The sequence below is a fragment of the Globicephala melas genome, chromosome 16 (genome assembly GCF_963455315.2).
Source record: "Globicephala melas chromosome 16, mGloMel1.2, whole genome shotgun sequence".
Lineage (NCBI taxonomy): Eukaryota > Metazoa > Chordata > Mammalia > Artiodactyla > Delphinidae > Globicephala > Globicephala melas.
Window position 1 is genome coordinate 8,780,060 of NC_083329.1, and position 27,925 is coordinate 8,807,984.

Consider the following 27,925-nt stretch of genomic DNA (forward strand, 5'->3'; position numbering starts at 1 on the left):
GGCCTGGAGAGAGGTCGGGGTCGGGGCCGGCCCGCGGTGAGGGGTCTGAGAGAGACCCGGCGGAGGGAGGGAAGCGCGGGCCCGGGACGTGGACCGGGCGCCCCAGTCCCGTCAGGGGAAGACCCCGCTGCCGGGGCCAAGGTCATTCGGGGCCCCCAAGACGCCCGCCGCGAGCGCACTTACCAGCGCGCCGCCGCGCAGCAGCCGAACCGTGGCTCCCTCCATCTGCGCCCCAGGACAAGCTCCCTCAAGAATCCCGGGAAGCGGCTCTGGCGAGCCTCCGGGCCGCACACCAATGCCTGGGGGCGAGTGGAGCCAGAGCCCCGCCCACAAACTCCCTTGTCCCGCCCCCTAGCCCTTACGGAAAGCGGAGATAGACAAACAGCTCCCTCTCCGCTTTCGCCCTGCTCACGCGAGAGTTAGGAAAGGCCGTGGGGCGGTAAGGGAACAGGAGACACAACAAACATGGCGGCGGTGACGAAGACGGCGGGGGCGACGGCGACAGCAGCGGCGTTGAACAAGGCGGTAGGGGTTACTCGGTGCGCCTGTCAGGAGGTAAGTAGCTGGTTACAGGCTCGGACGGCGGTGACACGGCTCAGGAGAGCGGTTAAGGAGGAGAACGGTTAAGAAGGAGCGGCGGGAGGAGAGAGCAGGGTGTTCGCGAGAGGCTGACTCCGCCCTGAACTCAGCCTCAGGGAAGGGGCGGGCGTGGTCGGTTGGTCGGCGGGGGTCACGATCCAGGACCTTCCTGGCCCGAGCGCGGAGGGTGCGGTGTCTGGCCGCGGGAGCCCCGAGGAAGCGAGCGGTCCCTGCGGTGGCGTCGCCGTCTGGTAGGGGCTAGGCGGCTCCTGGGTAGGGAGCTGTCTCTCGCTCTGACAGGTGGTCGTGGTGGTGGTGGGGCGCCCCGAGGTTTGCGTCTTCACCGGGTCCTGGGGCCAGGGGATCAGCCGAGGTGCGGGTCTCCTAGGTGTTCCGAATCCTGGTGAGGATGCCGCCCCGACGCCAGTTCCGGGCTACTCGTTGGGAGGACTTTTTAAAGCCTCCGTCTTTTATCTGACGGTGGTCCTTCCTAGATCCGTTTCTACTGCTTGTGCACTCTAATTTTGGGGAGATGTGAGGTTTGGGGAGGATTTTTCAGCGAAGAACTGTTGAAGTTCGTGAAGGATTTGTCTTTTAATAAACTGTCCGGCGTGCGAGTAGTCAAGCCATGCATCTAGTAAGTGCTGGGTAAATTGAATCTAAATAGAAGTTAAACCGGTTCCAGCTGCCACTAACCACGTGGCCCATTTAGTGTCCCCTTAGTGTGCTGTTTAGGCACGAAGAGGAGTGACAAGTGGGAGAAGTAAAGCCGTTTTAAATTGTGAGCTCTACAGAACTTCAGTTTGGAAGAAACACAACTTCCTTAGAACAACTTTTTAAACGTCTGGACTAACAATTTTACAAATCCCGTTTAATTTTGATTTATGTTGTGCATTCAACACAGCTACAGGTTAATACAAGTTTGGGAGTTTGTTGCAGCGAATTGAGACGTTTTGTGTTTTTTACCCCCAGGGGTCCCAAGTGTTTCCCAAGAAAACCCTAAGTGTTTTGAGTTGCCATAGAGAGGATAATAAAGATGGGAATCAGATGTGCTGTTATTGGGCGTGCCTGGTGGGTTTTCTTTTCTAAACCTTTACTCACAAATGTTTCCGTGGGGCTAGGCTAGTACCTCGTTTTTATGCGATTGTAACTGTTCAGCAGTACTAAGCCTGAGCTCCTGAGCCTTTTAGAAGTGTACTACGAACAAATGAAGTTAATAACTTAATTTGGAAAGACAGTAACATTTTTGCCAAAAAATGAAATCCACCAGTGGAAAAAAAAACGATAGTCGCACTGATGCATGTTACTCTTTGGTGATTACTTGGAGCTTTTGCTGAAGTGAACCTGCTGCTTTGTTGTGTCTGTTAGCTTAGTTTTCTTTTCTGGTAGTGGTAAAATTGGCACAAGTTAGTTTGTTAGCTTATTAAACCCGTAGATCCTAATTTTTTGTTACAAAGGTTTTGATTTGTGGTGTATTTTTCTTTGCAGACCTCTGTATGGCTTTTCAATTTTAGTTGAAATTCCCTCCATGGCCTTTTGGAGTCCTTTGGTGTATCTCCAGAGTAAATTTCGATTACTCTACATTTCATCCATGTTGGAGTGGCAAGAAAAAGGAGGAACTGATTTGGGGTGAAAAGGTTAGATTGTGTAACTCCTCTTTTTTATTTTTCCCAGCTTGTATTTATTTAAGTTTTACTTTTATATTATGTTTTCTGATTTCTCAGCACCTCATAATGTCCCTTTTTGCCTTCAGAGAATTGTTTTTTTGATGGTTATGTAATCAGAGGAAATGTGTTCTAATTCTTTTTGAAGTCCATGTTATTCTCTGTACAAACGAAACCTCATTTGTTAGACTTCTCCATTGATACGTATTCTATGGCAGAGTAAATCTTTCAGTGACCATAATTATTAAGCTATAAAAGTAAACACATTCAGGGGCTTCCCTGGTGGCGCATGGTTGAGAGTCCGCCTGCCGATGCAGGGGACACGGGTTCGTGCCCCGGTCCGGGAAGATCCCACATGCGGTGGAGCGGCTGGGCCCGTGAGCCATGGCCGCTGAGCCTGCGCGTCCGGAACCTGTGCTCCGCAACGGGAGAGGCCACAACACTGAGAGTCCCGCGTACTGCAAAAAAAAAAAAAAAAAAAAAAAAGTAAACACGTTCAATAGAACTGCAGTCACTTAATGTGTGTAGGCCTGCCTAAACCCCAAATTAAGTTACTGTATAAGGAAGTTAATTGTTAGTTACCTTATGTTTAATAACCCTACCAGAAATGGTAGATGAATAAAATAGATCCTACTATTGCCTAATCATGTTGTTCTCAAAATCTAGAGTTTGGGAGGAGGGTAGGTTAAAGAGCCCTTTCTGGTTCTTATATCACCTCTATTTCATAGTTGTGGTTGTCTTCTAATTTGCATCATGATGCCTCTGTTTTACATTGTTTGCTCCTGCTTAAGAGGAGTTGGTTGTGTGTGTATTGATGGACAACTTGCCTTTTATGAGACTGAAGATCAGAGGACTTGAATATCAGAACCCAAGGAAGGTCAAGAATAGTTTGTTACCTGCTTAAAGATAAAGAAGTTTTTGTATTCTTTGTTCTTTGGGGATATCAAAGCTTATTTCTCAAATGCTTCTTTCTTCGCTAGCATGGGTAGTCTCTGGTTGTTTTCTAAGAACCTTATTTGTGAGTTTTGAATGGATGGTTTGGGAGAGCTATTGGCATAAAAATAATTTAGGTGTATTCTAGCCAGTTTCTTTATAGACATGTATCTATACCCCATGGAATACCATACCAACTTAACTTTAATCAGAGGGATCACAGGGAGGACTCAGAAATTTTGCTGTATCATAAGAAATGATAATCATAAAGTATGGGAATGAGAGCATTATAGTTTGCTGATTCCTAACGTAGATTTTTATGTTACATTCATAAAGGTTTTAAAATTTATCACTGTTTTAGATGTATCTCTAGATACCAGTTAATTTATGGAGTTCTTAGATTAAACATTTGGTCCTAAGACTGATGATTACTTTATTAAAGACAGGAAGATGATTTGGATACAAAACTTTTTTTTTGATATCAAGAAGTCTTCTGTAGTTTCAGAATTATTCTTTTTCTATTTATTGTGCTTAGAAATACTGACTTGAGGTGGAGAAAGCTGGGGTTTGAACCATAGTGTCCCTCCGGATTTAGGCATCTTTCATGCATACTCATCTCTTCTGCAGACTTGAGCTCTGCAAGGGCCTATAATGCTGCATGGCGGGGAGGTGATGTAGGTCAGGTGGGCACAAAAATGCTTAGGGATGGAAAGACAAATTTTAAATCATTGCAGAATGTCTACAACTATAAACCATATCAGTATATTTAAAATTCTTAAGAACAGAGTTTCTCTCAAGTTTACAATGTATCTTCCCTTTTTTCATTGGCATCCTTTATTGTTGTTTTTTTTAAGTCCATCATGCATTTTGATTGAGAATCGGCATGCAATTTTTGGCGGGGAACACAGTGAAACTTCTAATGTGACAATGTGATAATAGCCAAGACTGTCAAAATATGCCAGTCGTTCTCTGTGATTAGGCTTATTTGAGTTCTTAAAACGTGAGATGCATGTATAAAAATATCATTTTCTTCTTAATGGCAGTCCTGTGCCTTTTTTTTCTGCATTATCACATGTACCTTAGCAGTGTTATGCTTTCTAATCAGGATTTGGTAAGATTGATCTTGCTTATTGAAGCCTATCAAAGTATGTTCAGATATTTTCCAGTGGCAACATCAGTTTTCATGTGAACTGATTGGCAAGAGGTGATGCAAAGTTGCAATGAAATACCAGGATTTCTTTCTAAATTATAGGTTTTATAATTAGAACACAGACAATCTGTAGGGCCTTACAGCTTTTACAATTTAGAAAACAACTTCCCACATCTTATTCTTTAATTTTTTGGGGGGCGGGGGAGAGGTATCTCCCTGTCCTTACACCTTTTATTACTTTTTTCCTTTTTATATTGTGGGGTCTTTACCTGCTGCTGTACTGTGTTGAATAGCTGTAGTGATGCAAGCATCCTTGCCTTTTTGATTCTAAAGGGAGTGCATCTAGATTTTCTCCATTGTGATGTAGATTTTTGGAAGCTAGCCTTTAGCAGCTTGAGAAAGTGAAAACTATTCTAAGTTGGAGTAAATTGCTCTGTTGTTTCCTTGCACCCGGTGTTGCCTTTGATACTCAATATCTGATTGTTTTTCTTATGTGGATGGGCTGCTCTTCCTCACTAGAAAGTTTCATATTATTCTCTTTGACCTTGAGATTTTAAAATTTCACAATAATGTGTCTAAGTGTTATTTATTGTTATTTAATCTATTTTGCACTCTATGAACCCTTTCAGATTGAATTGAAAGGAATCTTTAATTCTGGAAATTTCTTGATCATTTTTTTAAAAAGCATTTCTCTTCTTTATTTTCTCTGTCTTTTCGGAACTCATTCTTCATCTTTATCTGCTATATTTCTTACCTTTTTATGTATACTTTTACATTGCTCCCCATCCCTGTATGTTTTGAGGTATGGGTTTTCTTTTTCAGTTTTGTTGAGATATAATCATATTATAGATTATTTTTTAATTTTATCCCCCTCCCCCCGCCAGTACGCGGGCCTCTCAGTGTTGTGGCCTCTCCCGTTGCGGATCACAGGCTCCAGACGCGCAGTCTCAGCGGCCATGGCTCACGGACCCAGCCGCTCCCGGCATGTGGGATCTTCCCGGACCGGGGCATAAATCTTATTCTTGGTAATCTTTTTCATTGGAGCCGACTGGCCCACTTTTTTCCTCCCTAACCAGAGGGCAAATTTTAAAGGACAGATAATCGGCAGAATCAAGTATAGTCATAAAACGAATACTAATCAGTGTTTAGGAAACAGGAGCAGTTCAAGTCAGCTAGGTAAGATGGGAAAAGAAGCAACTGAAACAAACTTGTTCAGAAACCAGCAGTAATCCTTAAGATTGAGAAAGCAGAGCCAGACTAAAGCAAGTGATTTAAAGAGGTGGCCTAAAAGAGTAAAATAAGAAGAGTTGGGGAAATTGTACATTGATTTGGGAAATTGCAAATTGCGATATGTGAATAATTGAGACTAAGGTGGACCATACCATGTTTGTTTCATTGTAACTAAAAAAGAGATATATACAATGGTAACATAAGACACTTGGAATCTGGGACAGTGAGGAATTTCTTAATCCAAGGTATAACCATTTTTGGCTGCAGAAATAGCTGCTGTCGTCTGAAAACATGCCATAAACTACACATCTTGTGAGATACTTTACACGTATCTGTAAAACTTAAAACAGCACTGCAAATTGGTATTATTATCTCATTTTACAAAGTAGGAAACTAAGGCTAGAGAAGACCCTGTTCAGAGTCTTTAAGCTAGTAAGTTTGACCTAATAACATAATATTCTGTTGATGCAGAGGACAGATTTTCAGTAGCTTCAACTTTCTAGAAAACAGTGAAAAGAGATAGTAATAATAATAAACCCCTAGGCATCTTCTAAGAAGGGAGGAAAGGAACTATTCATACGTGTTGCATCAAGAAAAATGAGAATTTGGTCACCTGCAGGTTCTTATTTGGCTAAATGTGTTCAGAGTAAAGAACAAATTAAATATAAGAAGAGAGGAAGACAAGAAATACAGAAGTAAAATATATCAGTCTGGGGCCAGTAAACAAGGGAAACCAAAACTAGCCCTGTGTTCCTTATTAGTTCCTAATTAGTTCCTATTAGTTCCTCATAAGGAACTGATCGTTACACAGTTCAGTGATCTATAGTAGCAACACAGCCAAGGTAGTCTGACAATAAGGAAAAAAAAATTAAACAAAAATGCTGATGTACAGAGAATAAGCCTCATGTCAGATTTTGTAGTCATAAACTAAACTGGTCCTCACATAGGTTTATAGCCCAAATTCGCAAATCAAATAACCAAAAAGTTTTCTAGTAAGAACAAGCTGAGGAAGTCTAGCACCTAGGAGACAACAATTATAAAATTATAAAATCTCAAGAACAGAGAATCCAGAAGTAGAATCACATATATAATCACCTGATTAGAAAGGTGATAAAAGAGTCTAGTGGAGAAAGACTGGTCTATTAAATGCATGTTGTTAGGACAGTTGGATGTCTCATTGGGGAAAAAATATATTTTGATTCTTACTTCACCATACACAAAGCTCAATTCCAGATAAAAATATGAAAGGTAAAAAAAAAAATAAAATTTTTAGAAGAAAATACAGGAGAACATCTGCGTGTAAAATATAGGCAAGGACACCAACAACTAACTGTAAAGGGTGGTGGTGGGGAAATGGGTAAATTGGACTATATTAAGAACGTCTGTTCATCAAAAGTTACCATTAAAATGAAAAGGAGGCAACCACAGAGTGGGAGAAGTCCTTAACATATACATATCTAATAAAGAACCCATATCCAGAATATTTGATGAACTCTTACATATTACTTAGAAAAAGATGGACAACCTAATAGAAAAATGAACGTGAACAGATACTTAACTGGGTATGAAATAGAGGTTATCTAAGTGGGTAATTGAAGTACACAGCTTAATTAATTGTCAAGCCATACAAATTAAAACCAGTGCGATACCACTGTACACCCACCAGGGTGGCTAAAATGAAAAAGGCAAAAAAATACCTGAGTGTTGGTGAGGACGTGTAGCAACAAAACTCTTGTCCCCCACTGGTGGGAGTGTAAATTGGTACAGTCACTTTGAAAAACTATTTGGCATTATCTAAAGCTGAATATATGCAAACCTGGTGGCCCAGCAATTTCAGAAGTCAGGGTTATGGAGCCCTTGCTGGTGCACGGGGGGGATTAGTACTGGAAGGGTGCACAGGGGGGCTCCTGGGATGCTGGTAGCCTTCTGTTTCTTGACATTGGTGCTGATTTTAGGGATGTGTTCATTTTGTGATGATTCATCGAGCTCTACCTTTAGGATTGATGTGCTTTTCTGTGTGTATGTTATGCTTTGAGAAAAGATTAAGCATATATACAGAGAAGTGACTAATCTTTAGCTTTAAATGCCTGCTACTGGCTATTAAAGATGAGAACTTGGGCTTCCCTGGTGGCGCAGTGGTTGAGAGTCCGCCTGCCGATGCAGGGGACACGGGTTCTTGCCCCAGTCCGGGAAGATCCCACATGCTGCGAAGCGGCTGGGCCCGTGAGCCATGGCCGCTGGGCCTGCGCGTCCGGAACCTGTGCTCCGCAACAGGAAAGGCCACAACAGTGAGAGGCCCGCATACCACAAAAAAAAAAAAAAAAAAAGATGAGAACTTTTTTAAACAGTAAATTACTCATTAAATAGTTGGGTTTAGGGAAGGTAATTTTTAGCATATGGCATATTTAAGAAGACCATATACATTTACATAAATATATTTTTATTGGAAGAAAAAGACCTGTTGTCTCCTAGGTGCTAGACTTCCTCAGCTTGTTCTTACTAGAAAACTTTTTGGTTATTTGATTTGCGAATTTGGGCTATAAACCTATGTGAGGACCAGTTTAGTTTATGACTATAAAATCTGACATGAGGCTTATTCTCTGTACATCAGCATCAGTGATATTTTTGTTTAATTTTTTTTTTTCCTTATTGTCAGAATGAGTTGGATGATGGGTGGTGGCAGAGGTAGTGATTTGGATTTCTAGGGCAGGGGTCAGGAAACTGTAGCCCATAGGCCAAACCTGGCTCTGTTCCTGTTTTTGTAAAGCTTTATTGGAACACGGTCACACTTATTCCTTTACATATTGTCTGTGGCTGCTTTTAACTATAATGACAGTTGAGTGGTTGCAGCTGAGACCGCATGACCTGCAAAGGCTAAAATATTTACTGGGTGGTCTTTTACAGAAAGTTTGCCACCCCCTGTTGTAGATCACCTACTTCTAGAGTACTCATTCATGTGAACCCTATGTTTTAAGAGCATTTGCTGTCCGATATGATAGTCACTAGCCACGTGTAGCTATTTCACTTTTAAATTAATAAAATAAGAAACTCAAGTCATTTGTATTAGCGACATTTAAGCCCTCAGTAGCTACATGTGGCTGGTAGCGACCGGATTGGACACGCAGGTATGCTCCATGTCCATCATCCACAAATGCTCTGCCACGGCCCCAATTGAGCCACTTGGTTTCTCTGCTGTCTCATTCATTGATAATCCCTGCTGATATGCCTGTTTCTTTCTTCTGAATTTTCTCTTTTTTCCTCTCTTTGTAATTTCTTTCTATCCTCTAAAAACTAAGTTTGAATCCCAGTTTATTTAAATATTAAATATATTAATTGTTCACCATTTTGTGTTTCTTTAGTTCATCAGGAAGATTATAAGATACTTAAAGGCGGGGACTGTGTTCTCTGTGGCTTTGTAGTGCCTGGCACATAATAATCTTTGTCACTGTTGTTGTTTTAATACGTACTGTAGCTCCCTAAATAACGTAAAATTATTTCATTTTTTCCCCCGTAGGTATAACGAACTGTAAACTAAAAAAAAAAAAAATTAAAAAAATAAAAAGCAAAGATGGGTGAAAAGAAACCAGAGCCTTTGGACTTTGTGAAAGATTTCCAGGAATACCTGACTCAGCAGACCCATCATGTCAACATGATTTCTGGATCAGTTAGTGGGGACAAAGAAGCAGAGGCTCTTCAGGGAGGTAGACTTATCTTAATACTATTAAATAATTCACTTTTTACAAATATATTAGTGTTTGTGTGTCATTACCCGTAGTATGAAGCCCACTACTGTTCACTAATGTGGATCATTCCGTTTTTCCTAGAAAGATAGGGGCAATTTTTTTCCCCTTCTTTAAACATGCCAAGTTTTTGCTGAGGGAAAGTAAAGCTCCAGCAGGGCTTACCGTGGCCCAGAGATGCATTATGGTCTTGTGGGAAGGTTAGGGGTTCTAAATTCCCTTCCCATTCTCCCGGTTCTGCTAACTAACAGCAGACACAAGGAACCAAAAGGGGGTCCAGCTTCATTACACAAGGGGTTTGGCCATTAGGAAATCTGGGTTAGACCTGAGACAAAATAGGGGTTTCTGTTTCTTCTCTTAAAATGAAGAGAAGGCCAACCATGTATACCCACCTAGGAGGAGAAATCAGAGTAGAGAAAGCAGTGACCTACTTGAGCCTATTCTACCTGACCTACAGACAGACTGTCTGGTTTGCTTACGAAGACTGGAATCTATTTGTGAACTTAGCTCAGGAGGTAGCAAACTACAGGCAGTGGGCCCCATCTGGACTGCTGTTTTTACACGACCTGCAAGCTAAGAGTGGTTTCTACATTTTTAAATTGTTGGGATGTGGGGGAAACAAAAGAAAAATAATGTCATGATGTGAAAATTAGATGAAATTCCAACCTTAGCATCCATAAATAAAGTCTTATTGAAACATTGCCATGCTTGCTTGTTTACCTGTTTTCTATAGCTGTTTTTGAGTTACAACAGCAGAGTTGAGTAGCTGGGATAGAGATCATGTGGCCCACAAAGCCTAAAGTATTTGCTATCTGACGTTTATAGGAAAAATTTGCTAACCCTTGACCTAGGTGGTCTAGGGCCTTGTAATCCAGGGACCAGCAACAGCAGAGACCGGGCATCACCTGGGAGCTTGTGAGAGGTGCAAAACGTCAGGTGCCACCCCAAATCTCCTGAATCAGAAGCTGTATTTTAATACAATCCCCAAGTGATTTCGTATACATATTCTGTTTCAGGAGTTACTGGCTTGGGAAAGCAATGGGAGAAGGGGGGACACTGAGCCTTGCTGTCCCTCCAATGCAACGGACCTGTTGGATGTTGGACTTGCACCAACTAGCAAAGTCACTTCTCCTAGTGAAGGAAAGAGGAAACAGAGCAAAGGGCTTGAATTGTCTGCACCTGCACCGCTACCTCCTGCAGATGGAGTAGAAGTGCTTTTCCCGTGAAGCTGTAGGAACAAACATTTCCCTCTTAATACTTTAGTGTACAATTCTTGGACTGAGATCCAAGAGAGCAGGGTTGTGGTCCCCCGTGTGTTGGTTTTCCAGATTATGAGCACTTGCCCCTTCAGTTTCTTTATCTATACAAAGAAGTAGTTTGATTAAAAGCAAACAGGCAAACATCTCTTAACTCCGAAATTCTTACAGATCATAACATTCAGAGGTATCAGATACAATATTGCCCTATATGTGCTTAATTAGAATTTTAAGATCCTAAATGCAACCCAGAATCTAGAACATATGTGTAAGCTGAGTGGAACTGCAAAACTCAACATTAATTGTTTTAGATTAAATAGATTAGGATTTGGGGAGATGATCATGACTGCCCATTGTATTTGTAGAAGTGGCTAGAATCTTAAACGTGTAACTGCCATCACTGTTTACCCCCCTCTGTCTCCTTATCTGTCAAATAAATACCATACCTTGTTACCTTACTCAAAAGTATGTTGAGGACTGATATAATTTATGTGTTAGTAATTTGAAATCCCCCAATAGAATACTGCTTTTGTATAAAGTTAACCTCAGTTCAGAAAGGCTGTGATTTTTGTGAATTTAACTTTTGTGCTAAGCAAACTGTCAATTTATGAAAGATTTTCTACCACTCCACACTAAATTGCTAAATTGAGTTGATTCTGAGATGCATAATTTCTTTTGCTATATTTGTTTATAGCTGGAACAGATGGTGATCAAAATGGACTTGATCACCCATCTGTTGAAGTTTCCCTGGATGAAAACTCAGGAATGTTAGTAGACGGGTTTGAAAGGACCTTTGATGGGAAGCTCAAGTGTCGGTACTGCAACTATGCCAGCAAAGGCACCGCACGGCTCATTGAACACATTAGAATCCACACAGGTAACGGAGAAGTGGCTGGAGAGGGCATTTCTTTACGGGCAGGTTGATCTATCATATAAATAGTTGTGATAGTTTGAAAATGAAGGTGGATGTAAGGTTTGAATAAATGGAGAAGTGACTCCATTTTTGCACAGCAATAGCAGCATCCAAGGAAGTGAGGCCCCTTGTACAGCTTCCCCTTCCTTAGCCATCTTCCTTCTGAATCTAAATAATCTCAGCATCTGTCTGCTTCTCAGGTTGGGCAGGTTAATGCTGAAGACAGCATGAAGTGATAAAATGTTTTTATCTTTATCCTTACTAAGTACGTTTCCTTTGCAGACCAGGGAAAAGGTTTCTGTACGGTTGCAGGCTATACTGCTAACCCTCAGATGTCACCTTAGCCATCCCTTCTGTGAAAGGGATTCATTCCACTAGTCCGTATAGTATAAAGGTGGTTATATGCAGGTTTATTAATAAATTTTAATAATTTTTTTGCAAATGTGTTATTCTGAAAAGCATTTTATTTTTTGATCAATTTCTAAATCTAATGAATGGACAAAATATGAAACTTTTCATAAATGAGCTACTCTTGCAGTTTCTCCCCATTTTTCTTTTTAAACAGGTGAGAAACCTCATAGATGTCACTTATGTCCATTTGCATCTGCTTATGAGCGTCATCTGGAAGCCCATATGCGTTCCCATACAGGAGAAAAACCATATAAATGTGAATTGTGTTCCTTCCGCTGCAGTGATCGAAGTAACCTGTCGCATCATCGAAGGCGCAAGCATAAAATGGTACCAATTAAAGGTACTAGGTCTTCCTTAAGCAGCAAGAAGATGTGGGGGGTTTTACAGAAGAAAACAAGCAATCTGGGCTATAGCAGACGAGCACTAATCAACTTAAGCCCACCTTCCATGGTGGTTCAGAAGCCAGACTACCTTAATGACTTTACCCATGAAATCCCGAATATCCAGACTGACTCCTATGAAAGTATGGCAAAACCCACACCAGCTGGTGGCCTGCCAAGGGACCCCCAAGAACTCATGGTTGACAACCCTTTAAACCAGCTGTCAACTCTAGCAGGACAGTTGTCCAGTTTGCCACCTGAAAACCAAAACCCCGCATCCCCTGATGTAGTTCCCTGCCCTGATGAGAAGCCTTTCATGATGCAGCAGCCCTCTGCTCAAGCAGTAGTTTCTGCCGTGTCAGCCAGTATTCCTCAGAGCTCCTCTCCCACTAGCCCTGAAGCTCGGCCATCACATAGTCAGAGGAACTATAGTCCGGTGGCAGGTCCGAGCAGTGAACCAAGTGCTCACACGAGTACTCCCAGCATGGGAAACAGTCAGCCAAGCACTCCAGCTCCGACCCTGCCGGTCCAGGACCCTCAGCTTCTACACCACTGCCAGCACTGTGACATGTACTTTGCCGACAATATCCTTTACACTATTCATATGGGATGTCATGGGTATGAAAATCCTTTTCAGTGTAACATATGTGGATGCAAATGTAAAAACAAGTATGATTTTGCCTGTCATTTTGCAAGAGGGCAACATAACCAACACTGATGGGAAACAATCACGTTATGCTTTACTTGGTTTGCCTTTTTGTGTTTTGTAGTTTACTGTTGTTTTCTGCAGGGGAGGGGTGGGGGGTGTCGTCCCTATTAAGGTGTTGCTAATTTAAAGTCTTATACATACAGAGTATAAATTTGACAGTGGAAACAAAATTTTTTTTTTCTTCCATAAAAACCTCATCAGGGTCATTTATGTATTAGAACAGTTGGACACGTTGGTGTCTGTTTTTTCCTTTCATTTAGACATTTGAGAATTGGAGTGCAATGATAATCTTACAAGTGGTCATTTAAATTTCTCACATTTATGGTCCATAATAACTTCAAGGCTGATAGATACCCTTGATTTCAACATCTACACTGCAGCTAGACGTTATTTCTGCCATAATTTCAAAATGGTAAATTACTTTCTCTTACAAAATCTGTTACAATTTATTTCAATGTTTAGTGGAGGAATTGCCTTGAAAATTGCCATTAATTAAAAACTATCTAGTAAACATAGCTTAGTTGAATCAGTAGTTTAATTTCAACTGATAATAGTAAAGCAATTTCAGTGTAGTAAATCTTTCTTTTTTCCATAAGGGAAAATAAAAAACATTTAATTCTTTTAAAATTAAAGTTATAAAAATAGGTAAAAGTTCTGAAAAGAAATGAAACTTAAGACTTTAAATTGAAAATGGAGTTTAATATTTAAAATACCTGCCTATTCAACTTGTAGTTTAAACACAGCAATTTTCCATTGGATTCTTTTTATTATACTTGTAATTTATTTTAAAAACTACAGGTAAATATATGAGAACGCTAGAAATATCAGAGGATTATCTATGAAGATGCCTTTTTTCCTTTTAATCTGAACTGTTCATTTAAATCTTCATTCTGATGTTACACGGGAGGTTGATAACGATACTGAGGATCTGTTATTCCTTCTATTCCTTTGATGACCAAAGAGGTACAGTGGAAGTCATCCATCTTGTTCCTAGGAAATGCGGTCCTTCCCGCCAAAATCTGAAGTTTCCTTTTCCTGCCTTCTATCCATTTATTGCCCATAATTTTCAAGAAAAGGTAGGTATAGAAACACATGGGAAAGTGTGATGGTGAAGTGATATTTACAAAAATGAGAACATATGTCCAAAATGAATTCTGGACTCCTCTTCAGAATTGGCCATTTATTTTCTGTGAATTCAAGTTGTAATGCTTATTTGCAGTTTTACCAGTCTTTAATGTACAGCAAGAAAACTATATAAAACTGTGAATTGAATCATCATTAGTAGAAGAGGATTAAAAAAAATGTGGAAATAGATATAAAAATGAATTTAAACATGATACTTAATTTGTTTACAGAAATAAAACTTGCTGTATAAATCCGCAGTAATTAGTTTTGACTAGGAGGCTGTTTTTGTGTAATAACTAGCGTACTCTGAGGACAGCTTGGTCAAACAATAAAATATATTGTTACTAACTGTTGGTTTCTGTGTACTTTGCAAAATTTTTATTTTTAATTTGGTTCAAATCTTGAAAGTTACTAATTGGCTTCTTAAGCAAGTATTCTAACTATTAAGCATTATAACTAAGAAGGACTTCTACACTTAATAGTAAGTGAAAGGGTAATGTTGATGGTATAAGTCCACAAAAACCCCCCAGTGCCAAGTTAATGCATCTTCTGCCCTCCCTTCCAAATGCTAGAAAGCCATTAAAATGAGTTCTGTGGTTTAATATCCAATCTAAACGAATCTCCATCGCATTGTTGAAAAAGCAGCATCAAGGAGTTTCTGCAAACAAATCTTGTCAGTCTGAGGCTTGTGAATGTAAAGTGTGCAGCCTGTTCTGCTCTGTTGCTTGGAGCGCTCGCTGCTCAGATCACTTTTAGTGCAGCCATTTCCCAGTGTGTAGCTTGGCCCTCATATGTATATATTGTCAGAAACAAGTTGCTGTCATTTGGAAGCTTTTGTGGTTATTTTTTTCTTCTATTTTATTCTTCATATAAAAGCAATACCACAAAATAGAAAATGAAAGTTTTCATTAAACAAAAAAGAACTCTCATGTTAAAACCAGTCTATTAACTGTATATTCTGGGCCAAATAGTGACAAATACATTTTTTTTCTGACAACTAAAGAGAGACGTTTTGAAAGTACATTTTAGTTCAAACAGATTTTTTTTCACAATTGCAAACTAGAATGTATAATTTTAAAATTCCTAGGACCTAAAGAGCACAGTTGTATTCCAAAGGTATCGATGCTTGAAAGCTGTAGTTAATTCTAAATGCACTGAAGTTTTTGAAGCAGATCTACCTTAGAAACCTTCTTAGTATTGTATTTTTAAAAATATTTAGGATTTTATTTAAATTTTTTGTGAGTTAAATTCTGTATTGGAAAGATGTTAGTATCTTCTATTAAGTATTGAATATGTTTCTCCCATTTTATTTTTAATCAAATATTTTATAGAAATGAGTTCAGAAAAGTTTAACATGCACTATTTATAATACTTTGCTGTTAACAGGCAATGTTCTGAAACTAAATTTATTTTTGTTCAGTGAACATAAGTTTAGATTTTTAAAGTTGGTAGATACTTTATCTCCACTAATATTTTTTTAAGAAACTGTGAAGAGATTAACAGGGAGTAATTTTATTTCAGATTTTATGAATATAGTATGTAGCTACAACTTCTTGAAATTCAAGTAAAGGTTAGACTTTTACTTTGAAAAAATTTCACTGGATATTTTCCAGTGCTATTTCATTTTAGAAATAAGTGTTTGCCATTCATCTGCAGAACTGTTTGACAAAGGGAATATTACTAAAAAATGTTCAGAGATAAACCTCATTTAAGTTCTACAAAAATATTTATCAAATGGATGCATTATTTTTTAAAAAATTCCCTGCTAAGGACTTTTCATTAATTAGTCTTAGAGGGTATATGGTTTCTAGAACTTGGTTTTGTTAATATGTACTTTGATGTCAAGAACGTATTTTGTATGTAAAACATAAAACTTGAGTATGGTTGCAAAACACACTATTGTTTAGGGATTCCAGAAAGCAGTTTAATGCTGAAATAACTCTATCTAGTATGTAGTTCATATTGTGAATGAAGCTTTGCTTTTGTAATATATGAATAAAAAATAACACTTTTTAATGACCTCGATTTTTCTTTTTTGAAAACTAGGATCCAATTAGTTTTTTAAATAATTTTCCAGTGTGTAAAATGTTAATTTTTTTTGATTTTATGGCTACCTTGGTTTGGATTTGTAGAGTGCCTTACCCATGAGAAGATGTTGCATGAGTTAAAAGCAAAAACAGTTCAATAATGAGCATCTTGTCTCCTTCCTAATTTCTTCTATTTAAGGTGTGACCCCTGCCCCCCCAACTGTTCTGGCACATAAATGAGGAAGGCTTCATGCTTCCTGATGCTTAATTATCTGATGCTTAATTATCCATGTCACATCTGACAAGTGACTGACTGAAGTAGTTTCTGTTATGACAAATGGATCTTTTAGAATGGACTGATTCCCCCCCGCCTTTGGCAATTCACATCATTGGCCTAGAAAACACCCAGTAATACAGAATTGTTTAAATTAGTTTGCAAAATCGTAACCAAAATGGCTTTGATTGGAAATCAAGTTTTAATGCTGCTTTGAAAAATACTTCCGTACAATGTTATCTTTCTCATAATGAAAAAAAGAAATAACATCTGATAAGTCCATGGTTTGTTGAAAGCACAGGTATTTTTTGTTTCCTTGTCTTAGGTCTTCCAAAAACTCTGCTTTGAGCTTGTTAAGTTCTTCGGCTAGAAGTTTCAAGTTGTACGGAAACAACTGTTCACCTAAAATAAAGATATTCTCAAATTATTTGTGTAAATTAAATCAAGCTGGACTGATGACAGCAGGAAATTAATTTGATTACTTCAGACAAACCATTCAGATTCTTCTATAAATCATAATTGAGTTGGTGTAATATATAGACAAAGGTCACATTAATGTGATACAGGCAGATCATTTAAATAACTTGCTATGACATGCACGAGCAGAAAAGACAAACCTGAAAGGGACTTTTGACAAAATAAGTTGACTTAGTCTTATTGAATTAACAGGTAGTAAGGCAAAAAAGCAGAGCTAGAAAATGACAATTTGGCTTTGAAGCTCTGATAGACAATACCTAGAACAGTTGTCCAATATAATTTTCTACAATGATGGAAGTACTCTATATCTGCCCTGTTCTATCCAGCAGCCACTAGCCATGTGGGTAGTGTGACTGAGAACTGATTTTTTTGTTGAACAGCTTTACAGAGATATAAGTCACATAACATACAGTTTACCCATTTAAACTACAATTTAGTGGTTTTAGTATATTCACAGATATAAGCAACTATCACCACAGTCAATCTTTGAACATGTTTATCATCTGTACTCTTAGGTATCACCCTCTTAACTCCATTCCCCCCCTCTCTGCCCTCAATCCCTAAGCAACTGTTAATCTACTTGGGGTCTCTAGATTTCCCCATTGTGGACATTTCACATGACTGGACTCATAATGTGTGGCCTTTTGTGACTGGCTTCTTGCACTTTGCATAATGTTTTTAAGGTTCATCCATGTTGTAGTACTTCATTCCTTTTTGTGGCTGAATAATCCATTGTATGGATAGACCACATTTTGTTTGTCAGCCGATGGACATTTGGGTTGCTTCTACCTTTTGGCTATTAGGAATAATGCTGCTATAAGCACTTGTGTGCAAATTTTTATAGGAACATATGTCTTCATTTCTAGGTCCCGTGGTAATTGCATTTAATTGTCTGAGGAACCGCTAGGCTGTTTTCCAAAGCGGCTGCAGCACTTTACATTCCCAGCAATGGCATATGTGGGTTCTGAGTTCTCCGCATGCTACCTCTTGGACTTTTGGATGCTAGCTGTCCTAGTGGGTGTGCAGTGGTGTCTCATTGTGGTTTTGGTTAGCATTTCCCTGATGACTGATGATGTTTTCATGTGGTTACTGGTCATTTGTATATCTTCCCTGAAGAAATTTCAGATTCTTTGCCCATTTAAAAAATTGGGTTATTTTTATTATTGAGTTGTGCGAGTCCTTTATGTATTTCGGATATAAGTCCCTTATGAGATGTGATTTGCAAATATTTTCTCCAATTCTGTGGGTTGTCCCTTCACTTCCTTGATGGAAGGAGAACTGAATTTTTTTTCCGTTTTTTTTTTTTTTTTGTGATACGCGGGCCTCTCACTGTTGTGGCCTCTCCCATGGGCCCAGCTGCTCTGCGGCATGTGGGATCTTCCCAGACCGGGGCATGAACCTATGTCCCCTGCATCGGCAGGCGGACTCTCAACCACTGCGCCACCAGGGAAGCCCAGGAGAACTGAATTTTTAAATTTTATTTAAGCACAGTTCTAGAAGCTAGTACCACCTCCTTCACACACACAAAAAAAATTAATGGGTAGGAAAAGAGTCAAGAGTAATTTGGGCATAACCCTATTCCCCCTTCCCTTCATTTTATGGACAGGCAAATAGTTGAAAGAACTCCTACAACTATTTTTGTTTTCATTCTGATCCGATGCCATTTTTGTTCCAGCTCTCTTTTTCAAACTTTGGATTACAACGCATACTAAGATGGAATCAAATAGAACACAGTTCATTAAACATGTGAAGGTTTTGTGAAACTTGTTTCTATGCAGGAGTGTGTCTGTGTACTGGGCTACACACTAGGTTACAGTATTAAAACCTGCTTACGGATCATGGTTCAAAAAAAGTCTGAAAAGCAATATGGTTAGTATATTGTTTATTTTTCCAATGTTCTAAGTTTTTGTAAAGGTATTAATAATAAATGTTGGTGATGTGGGGGAACATGACAGAAAGCACCAACGAGAATCAGACTTAGCTCAGCAACAGGTTGCCCAGGTACAGTATTTAGCAGGTGTTAAGTTCAGCCTTGGGCAAGTTACTTATCCTCTCAGACCTTCCATTTCCCCATTTGTAAAATTACACTTACTTGATAGGATTCTAAAGACTAGAAACAATATTTATAGCACTTAGCATATAAAAGGAGTTCAAGAAATGTTAAGCTGCTGTTATTTTTTAAATCAAATTTTAAATATAGCAAAGAGTTCAATATTTAAAACCTGAAGGAGGGCTTCCCTGGTGGCGCAGTGGTTGAGAGTCCGCCTGCCGATGCAGGGGACACGGGTTCGTGCCCCGGTCCGGGAAGATCCCACATGCCGCGGAGCGGCTGGGCCCGTGAGCCGTGGCCGCTGAGCCTGCGCGTCCGGAGCCTGTGCTCCGCAACGGGAGAGACCGCAGCAGTGAGGGGCCCGCGTACCGCCAAAAAAAAAAAAAAAAAAAAGAAAAAACAGAAAGGAATTATTTTATAAAACTATAATTATCACATATTTCATCTAAGTTCAGACTGACAATGCACTAAGCCTGTTCAAACTCCATGCTGATTTTACACCTGGCCCCTGACTACCTCTCCCCATCCCTTCAGCCCAGACTCAATGGCTTTTTTTCTGTTCTAGAACATACCAACTTTACCTGTGGACTTTTGCACTTGATGTGTCCACTGCCTAAAATGATCCTGCAGGCATCAGCATGGCTTGCTGTTCCCTTTCATTCACATCTTTGCTTCAATGCCATGTCCTCTGAGAAGGCTTCCTGATTACCCTTTTAAAAATAAATCCTCCCATCACTACCTTGCCTTACCCTACTTTACTTTTCTTCAGAGCACTGGCATATATTCATGTATTTATTTATTTTTTGTCTGTCTCCTCACTATGATGTTCTGCTCCCTCTCAACTCCCCAGTATCCAAAATAAAGCCTAGTACAGAGTAGCCACTCAATAAAAACCTATTGGATGGATGAATGCCTGGTTCCAGAGGTAGAAGTTTTAGCTTAATATAACCAAGTTGCATATTTAAACTGAAAACATGATGTAAACTTTATGAATGAAAGCAAATAAACTACCCACGTCCACGGAACAAGAGTAGCAGGAAAGAATAGTCTCAACTAAATACAATCTTAACCACTCAACACACCTTTCGCTTCCTTCATTGTCTGAGAGACAATTCTTCGGAGGGTCTGATCAGCTTGATGAAGAATGTTAGTTGAACAAATAATTCTGTCTGTTTCCTAGGTAATAGATATTGTTATTGGAACAGTTATCTAGTTTTACAAAAGAAATAACTAAAGTGTAGGGGATGCATAGGTGAAGAGATACAGAAAAGGAAACGTGACTTTTCTGTTCCAGTTATTCTTCCCTGGGAGAGGGTCTAAACAAAATACATCCAGTTGTAAACTGGGTTCCACGTAGGCAGTATGCTGGTAAATGTCTAAGAATGGGCTCTCAAAGAGAAAAACACAAACCTATCCATAGCATTTTGTCTATTTCTACGACGTAAATATTCCCATCCACGCCCACTTCGAGCTACCAACATGTCAACAGGCTCCAACGTTTCTGAAAATTGAACAGTCGTCTTTGACCAGGCAGTGCGAGCTCCCTCCAGAGTACCACTGCATCCAGGTGTCAGGAGCTGAATGCTGGTAAGATGCCAAGGCAGGGACAAAGTGTCTCCCACGTGTTATTCATATTTTACACTCAGGTCAAAAAGATCTTCCTACAAAAAGGTCCTTCTCATTTATACTAAATCTAAACTGGAAGACTTACCTTTTGTTCCACATTCTCCTCCACGTATTTTATTGGATTTTCCAAAGCAGTAAGCAGTAAATCAGTCAATTTCAGTCTATAAGAGAAGGTAGGACAAAATAAATCCTTATATCAAACACCTGTTTTTAAAGAACTTGTGTTTATGGGTACTAAGCTGAATTCTAGAGGAATGAAAGTGGTATATCCAAACTCCTGAAGAAAAGGGGAAAAGCAAAGCGATTTGGGAGCTACCTTCTACTTGCAAAATTAAAATGTAGAAGCTCAAAACAAGTCATAAGCCCCCCAAATCCCCTCATGTAAAAAATGTTAACTTCCTAAGACTCCTATCAATATGGTTTTAAAAGACATTCTCTCTTTTCCCTCATTAACTGCTGAACTTTAGGCTCCTAGAACTTTATATTCCCTAAAGAAGGAAGCTTAGTCTTTATTTTCTGGCTTCTGCTTATTTACTGGATGTGAATTTGCAAAGTTCCCCACAGGACAAGAGGTCATCGAGGGTTGCAGTAGAATTCATTTAACAAATATTTATTGAGCATCTTCATATATGAAAAATGTTGTACAACTATGTATGTGAAACTATGTGCTAAGCTGGGGGTGTAGCAAGATCCCTACCCTCTCTAAGCCTGATAACGTAATGGAGAGAGAGAATAAATAAATAAGCAAACAATAATAGTTTCAGACAGTGACAAGTGGATAAGTGAGTGAAGATAATGAACAAAATGATCATAAGAGAGTAACTGGCTAGCCTACTTAACACCCTTCCCGCTGGGTAGGATGGTCAGGGAAGCCAGTGAAGCTTACGTACGTGGGAAGGGTAGAGGGGACGGCAAGCACTATGGCCCCGAGACAAGAACAAGCTTCTCGTGTTCTGGGGACAGAAAAGGCCAGTGTGGTTGAAAAGGAGCAAGGGGAGAGTCGTGGGACATGAGGCTGGGGAGTTAATCAGGATTAGAGCTGGGGGGCGGAGAGGATAACTTGGGAGGTTGGAATCGACACATACACGCTGCCATATATAAAATAGGTAACTAACAAGGACCTACTGTAGAGCACAGGGAACTCTACTCAATACTCTGTAATGGCCCATATCGGAAAAGAATCTAAAAAAGAGTGGATAATATATATTATTAAGTGAGTCAGGTATAACTGACTCACTTTGCTGTCACCTGAAACTAACACAACATTGTAAAGCAACTCTACTCCAATAAAAATTAAAAGCAAACAAAGAAATTTAGGGATCAGATTTAAAATTCCAAAAAAAGGAAAAGAAAAGAAAGTACTGAATGTCATGTCTCTGAGAATATAATTATGAAGTCTGTCACTCAAATATCACGTACATGACAGGCAGATTTTCGTCTGATGAGATTTTTAATTATACGAAGTGAAAACTTTTAATGCAATCATTAGAGAGTTACATGTCAAAGTAAAGCTCTAATTTAAGTTTTCCAGAATAGTCTCATCTTAAAAAACAAGATTCTTTCCCCCCCAGCGTTCCACTCTCTGTTTTTGCTGACCTAAACTTTTCCCCCTATGAGTCACCCAACTAGAAAAACAAAACATCTTCCTTGAATGGACATATTTTTAGTAAAAGAATAGAATGTTAAAAAAAAAAAGAAATCAGGGTTAGAGTGTGCAAGTTATGGTAAGGAGTTTAAATTTTACTCAGATACAAGGAGTAGCACTGAAGAAACGTAAGCCAGTGAAGTCATTGAATTAAACCTTCGCCTCAACGTGATCTTTCTCACAAAGAAAAGAGCCCAGGTTCTGGAATGAGTGAGATTGCAATGGGTCCAAATCTTGGCTCTGCCATTTACTATCTGCATATGTTACTTTACTTACCTGGCCCTCAGTTGTCCCATCATGAAAGGGGGTAATTGTATCTGCCCTCAAAGGGTTGTTGTGAGGACTGAGTCAGATTATAAGTATAAAGTGTCCAGAACTTGCCCAGGACATAGTATCTGCTCGACAGCTGTTCCTGCTAATAGTAGTACTAGTAGTAGCATTAGTAGTGGTAGTGGTAACAGTAATAGTAGTGGTAATAGCAGCAGTGGTGATAGTAGTATAGTAGTAGTAGCAGCAGCAGCAGTAGTATTTCACAGAAGCCTGGGAAAGGTATATTTGTCACATCATCTTTCAACTTCCAATTCAGGGCCACCAGACTTCAGACTTCAGTCATAGCCATGCTATGACTCTTTTGGACCATATTCTTAAGACCCAAGACAAAACTGCAGATTATGTTCAGGGTTGGTACTGACACTGGCAAAGCTCACACTCTTCCTTGCTTCTAGCAAGAACTGGCCCCCAGAGCAGTGATGCTAACCTTAGACTGCTCTCATGGGGTAAAATGGGGTATCTCAATGCCTCAACCAGCCATTCACTTGCAAAGGAAAACATTTTCAGTACTCCAGAAAGAGTAGCCATCAACTGGCTACATGCTCGCCTTCTCAGAGTTTCAAGATGTTATGAGAAGTTAAAATTAGAAATCTCAGCCATAGCTTATTTCATTAACCCTATAAACAATGGTTACTTAAATCGAATCTTTTCTTTTTTCCTTAGAATGTTAGAGTATTACAAAATCCATGGAAACTGTATCCTGGGAACAAAACATTTTGAGGAATGAGTTTAAAAAATTAGCCTTTTAAAAACTGCTGATCCCCTCTGGACAACAGTCAGGCAGGAACTAAGGAACTGTGGGCAATATACCTCTCGAACTGCACTGTCCCATGCAGCAGCCGCAGGCCACATGCAGCCAGTTAAGTTTAAAGTGATTAAAATAACATTTAAAATTCAGGTAGTAAGTTGCACTGGCTATACTTCAAGTGCTCAATGGTCAGTCGCATGTGGCTAGCAGCTACCATGCTGGGCAGGGCAAACAGAGAACATTTCTATCATCAGTGAAACTTCTATCAGAAATGTGCTGAACTAGAACTCTCCAGAACTCTCGAACTCTCAAGACCTATTTTAGGAATGAAATGCATTAGGCACCATAGCCACAAGCCTCACATCTACACAAGCAGTGTAGGTTTTAGGCAAATTAGGATTTAGTACCAGTTCCACTCCTTTTCTCTCTATAAGAAGACTACTGGGCAGTCTATTTAGACTATGCTACTTCAACAAGAGTATCAGAGATGTGCCCTACTCTGAACTCCCTGCCCTGACCTCTGGAAAACAGTATAATTTTAACAAGAGTACACATCTGCAAACAAACCTGGGTTCACGTCTCAGCTGTAACTTACAATCTCAGTGACTCTGGGCAAACTAAACTTCCTCACTCAGTTCCCTCTTCTAAAGAAAGGGGAAATAATGTCCTTCTCCAAGGCTTGTGTGAAGAGTAACCGGGTGGATACAGGGAAAGCATTCAGCACAGTGCCTGGCTCAGCAAAGCAGCTAGTGAAGGACACCTTTGAGTAGGCTACCTGGCCTCTGAAGTACACGCTGGGCTCTGAATTGTGAGGCTGTTGTGTTCCCAAGCATTTTTCTCAGGGTTGGGCTTTTCTATCTTGCTTCCCATCAGGTGGATGGTCTCGGCAGGCACTGGAAGTGGTCTCTGGCCATTCCTCTGTAGACAGGTCTCGAGAGAACATTCTAAAAAGAGCTGGCAGAAGCCTAATGAATCTGAAAACCATTCAAAAACCACAAAATTACTAGGGTACTATTTTTCCAAAATGTGAAAAAAACGTACTTAGACAAGTTATCCCACCTGCAGCAGGAAAGACCATTTGCAATACTGAACGTGTAGCTTTGAAAATTAAGTAAATCCATATAAACCTCCTAATCCAATCAAGTTCTCACTAAAGACAGTAGTGATTTTGATATGCGAATGTCTGAGTGTAAGAAAAAAAATGTGTTAATTACATTTCCGAGCCAGCTGATAGACTTCATATCTCATACTTTGATAATAAAAGTTGTCATCTAAAATCAAAAGCAGAGGTCTAGAAACAGCAGTCTTCGTTAAGAGATAGTGAGACTGGGCCTCAAGTGCTGAAGAAGATATCAGATCTTGATCCTTCAAGCAGGTTAGAAAATCCTCCCACATGGCTTCAGTCCTGCTGGGTGGGGCAGACATCTGACACCCGTTAATGACAGCCAGAAAGAAGTATTCAAGGTACTTCAACAGTTCCTGGCGAAGCGATTTCCACTGGGATGGCTGCAAAATACCGTAGAATTGCAATTTATATTAGGCTTTGGCCAGTAGAGTGGTCATGCCTCAACAACCCCCTGCTCCATATGATAATTTCTGAACCATTTGGAGTTCTCTAGACACAACTTGCTTTCTCATCCTCATGTCTTCATATACGCTGTTCCCTCTGCCTGAAAAACTACTCAGTGATGTTAGTTCTCTGTGAACTCTTCTCAGACTCAACCATGCAGAAGGCAGCTCAGATCGTCCCTTGCCTATCATGACCCCCTGTTCTGTGTATATTGGGTCTCCACTTTAACAGGGTTTACATTGTTTAGGTATCTCTATGTCCCTGCTAGATCAATAGTCTACTGTATACCCAGGCTTCAGCAGAGGGTCAGACACCTAATAGATGCTCCAGAAATGTATATGAAATGACTGAATGAATAAGTGAATAAATGAAAGAATGAAAAGCTGTTACCATCCAGGAGAAAGGAGGAACCAAAATCAATATGCTGGGACTTCCCTGGTGGCACAGTGGTTAAGAATCCACCCGCCAATGCAAGGGACACGCATTCGATCCCTAGTCCAGGAAGATCCCACATGCTGCAGAGCAACTAAGTCCGTGCGCCATAACTACTGAGCCTGCGCTCTAGGGCCCGTGAGCCACAACTACTGAAGCCCACGCGCCTAGAGCCCGTGCTCCGCAGCAAGAGAAGCCACCGCAATAAGAAGCTCTCGCACCGCAATGAAGAGTAGCCCCCGCTCGTGGCAACTAGAGAAAGCCTGCGTTCAGCAACGAAGACCCAATGCAGCCAAAAAAAAAAAAAAAAAAAAAAATATCCTGCCAAGATAAAATAGTCTAGCTAAGATATAGCAATGCTCATTTGCCCTTGAAATAAGAAAAGTTGTAGATAGAAAGAGGATCAGCTGAAAGGTCCCTGGGTCCAGATGAAAAGACCTCAGGCTAACAACAGGATTGGAATGGGATCGGGAAAGATAGAGGAAGCAGACTGAGGAGAAGAGAATAAATAGCTTGAAAATATAAGTAGTCTTGCACTACTCAAAGGCTCTGGTGAACACTGACATAGTTATGAGGTCAAGGCTGGAGGGAAAACACAAGGACAGGAGATCAGGATCCCTCTCCTGTCTGTCCATGCTCTACCACATCACTGAGATTATGGCACATAAAACAAATACATCAGCAAAACCCACTCAAAAGGAAACAGAAACACGATCACTTCCTAAAAGGTGAGATATCCTACTCGTGGTGACTGGATGAGCTCCATGGCCTTGGTCTGTAGGGGGAGAGTGGAAAAAATATAATAAGAAAAGTGAGGGAAAACCCCAGCAGATACAACAATCCCTATCAACAACTTCCAGCTTTCTCCATAGTGGTAAAAATACTATTACTTAAGTAAATCCGGTGCTACCAGGGGCCTGATACTGTATTTACCTCACAATTAACCAAGAATGAGGAAGTATATAACTTTGGTGGAGAAGTTCAAAACTCTTCCATGTGCCAAATGTACTGTATTTTTGCATATATACTTAGAGTGGAATCACACCATATGTGAATCTTATTTATGTAAATTCATCTACATTCGGCACTAAATGACAAAAATAACTTTAAAATTTTCAGAATATGTTAATCAAGGAGTATTTTCTCTAGAGTGAGCATGAGATGGGTGACGTGAATCTGCTCTTCCCCGCGGAAGTCTCAGTTTTCTCAAGGGGATGCATCTCACAGCGCTGAGGGTGATCGGAGGGCTTAAAGAGAAGTATGTACTGGGAACCCAAGCTGACCCCTAAATACAAAGCCTATTACTTCATCTGGTGGTCAACTAAGAAAGAGCCATCTTTTCCTATTCTGGCAGAAGCAGGTTTACCCTCGGTTGAATGAAGATCCAGCTTCAGAGGCCAAGTCCTTCATTTGTACAGACTCTATTGTCACAGGAGGGGCCCTAGTAAGTACGCTGTCACTTATAATTTTGTACGCTTTTTCTTTAAAAGGGTTTCCCCAAACCGCATAACTTAAAGCCCCACAATACCTGGGTTCGCCTGGCTGAATGTTAAATTGGCTGTGCTGGAATTTTTGAGAGATTCTGTCCTTCTTTTCAGAACAACTTTCCCAAAGGATTTTCAGGAGGATATTTGATTATGGGGGACTTCCACCTTGCACGCTGACTTCAGACCCTAACCTTATGCTGGTGGCTTGTTTGCATCGATTCCTATTTCTAGTCAACTCATTCTGTGTTAAACCAGCTCCCCTTTCCTCGAACTCCTGTCTCTCCTCTATCAGAGATCCACCTCCCACACCAGGTATTACCCAGTACAAGTATCGTGGAGTTTGTAGATTTCCCTCCGCTACAGCAGTCTAGGCCCCGCCCCCTCCGTACTGACCAATGGGCGAGCGCTCGCCTCCTCTAGGAACGCGTCTGGCATGACGTCATCATAGGCGACGACGCCCACGGCCCAGCTACTCTCCTGCCGTAGACGGTGGCTGAGGGCACGCGCGAAGGTCGACTTTCCTGCTGCGGGCAGTCCGCAGAGGACGCAGAGACCTAACTTCTTCGGCTTCTCGCTGCGCGCTCCTCTGGCGTCCTCGCCTGCCTTCATGCTGTCGCGAGAGACCCGAGGTGGCTGTGAGCGTTGTCTGCGGAAATGTCCGCCAACTGCGCATGCACACTCCCACCGCCCTCTTGCGCCGCCTGTTGGCGCAATGGAGGAATGGGCGAGCCTTCGGCTCCAAACACCATGCGTGGTGGCGGTTGTATCCGAGGTCGTCCCCTTGGTCGCCGGAACCCCTGGTACTAAGCTTTCTGTGAGGCGAGTCCTCTAGTCTGGTAAGTCCACGGGGATGCGTTTCGTAAAACCTGGACGTTTCCTAAAGGGTCGTAAAGTTAGACAAACTTCAGTTAGAATCATCCTTCCGGAAACTTGCAAACCATTAGGATCTGCGCCTCGGGCTTTTGTTTGTTGGTTTTTACGATGAAGTCCCTTGCCTAGGAAAATCGCTGAAGGGACTTCGAGTCTTTTCCTCCAGCAGTCTTTGGAAGGTCAGTTACTGGAAATCAAAAAATAGGAGTCGAATCTGGGTCCGACGACTGTGCTCCGCTGCCCCTCACAGATGTGATAGGTGGAAGGGCAAAGTAAATAGTAGTCATTGCATCCTAACG

General features: G+C 40.5%; 3 protein-coding genes across 12 annotated transcripts in view; 1 reads left to right on the plus strand and 2 right to left on the minus strand.

The window, feature by feature from the left end:
• The window catches only part of ACADSB (acyl-CoA dehydrogenase short/branched chain), a 42,764-nt gene extending 42,422 nt beyond the window's left edge, over positions 1 to 342 (minus strand). For all 6 annotated transcript variants that reach the window (XR_004034183.2, XM_060286388.2, XM_060286387.2 and 3 more), the window contains exon 1: positions 184 to 342. Coding sequence is in view for 5 of the 6 variants with exons in the window: in XM_060286388.2 (XP_060142371.1) it covers positions 184 to 225 (42 nt within the window). In the remaining variant the exon portion in view is untranslated. The remainder of the gene's footprint in view (positions 1 to 183) is intronic.
• A 62-nt stretch (positions 343 to 404) lies between these two features.
• Positions 405 to 16,696, plus strand: IKZF5 (IKAROS family zinc finger 5). Of its 4 annotated transcripts, none has more exons than XM_030831970.3 (5): positions 405 to 555; positions 2,068 to 2,216; positions 9,071 to 9,257; positions 11,247 to 11,429; positions 12,031 to 16,693. In XM_030831970.3, the coding sequence occupies exons 3-5, from the start codon at positions 9,125 to 9,127 to the stop codon at positions 12,972 to 12,974; spliced, it is 1,260 nt and encodes a 419-aa protein (XP_030687830.1). In that variant the 5' UTR covers positions 405 to 555; positions 2,068 to 2,216; positions 9,071 to 9,124; the 3' UTR covers positions 12,975 to 16,693. The 4 variants fall into 4 exon arrangements, with proteins under 4 accessions (XP_030687830.1, XP_030687836.1, XP_060142373.1 ...); XM_070043903.1 differs by lacking the exon at positions 405 to 555 and adding an exon at positions 1,545 to 1,650; XM_030831976.3 differs by lacking the exon at positions 9,071 to 9,257 and having other exon boundaries at positions 12,031 to 16,696.
• PSTK (phosphoseryl-tRNA kinase) lies at positions 13,433 to 27,597 on the minus strand. 2 transcript variants are annotated; one of them, XM_030831978.3, is made up of 6 exons: positions 27,150 to 27,596; positions 24,482 to 24,773; positions 24,043 to 24,241; positions 20,630 to 20,705; positions 20,001 to 20,094; positions 13,433 to 16,793 (listed from the first exon to the last, which is right to left on the minus strand). In XM_030831978.3, exons 1-6 carry the CDS (start codon positions 27,363 to 27,365, stop codon positions 16,594 to 16,596), a joined length of 1,077 nt encoding a protein of 358 aa, XP_030687838.1. In that variant the 5' UTR covers positions 27,366 to 27,596; the 3' UTR covers positions 13,433 to 16,593. The 2 variants fall into 2 exon arrangements, with proteins under 2 accessions (XP_030687838.1, XP_060142374.1); XM_060286391.1 differs by lacking the exon at positions 20,001 to 20,094 and having other exon boundaries at positions 16,626 to 16,793; positions 27,150 to 27,597.
• Between the last annotated feature and the right edge of the window lie 328 nt (positions 27,598 to 27,925).

Bases quoted from the DNA above. Each gene is read 5' to 3' on its own strand.
- IKZF5 (XM_030831970.3), top strand. From the start codon at position 9,125: ATGGGTGAAAAGAAACCAGAGCCTTTGGACTTTGTGAAAGATTTCCAG. The intron at 9,258-11,246 runs GTAGACTTATCT...ATTTGTTTATAG, and splicing joins AGCAGAGGCTCTTCAGGGAG to CTGGAACAGATGGTGATCAA. The intron at 11,430-12,030 runs GTAACGGAGAAG...CTTTTTAAACAG, and splicing joins ACACATTAGAATCCACACAG to GTGAGAAACCTCATAGATGT.
- PSTK (XM_030831978.3), bottom strand. From the start codon at position 27,365: ATGAAGGCAGGCGAGGACGCCAGAGGAGCGCGCAGCGAGAAGCCGAAG. The intron at 24,774-27,149 runs GTCAGTACGGAG...GGTATTTTGCAG, and splicing joins AGGCGAGCGCTCGCCCATTG to CCATCCCAGTGGAAATCGCT. The intron at 20,706-24,042 runs GTAGCCTACTCA...CTTCTCTTATAG, and splicing joins GCGTGTACTTCAGAGGCCAG to ACTGAAATTGACTGATTTAC.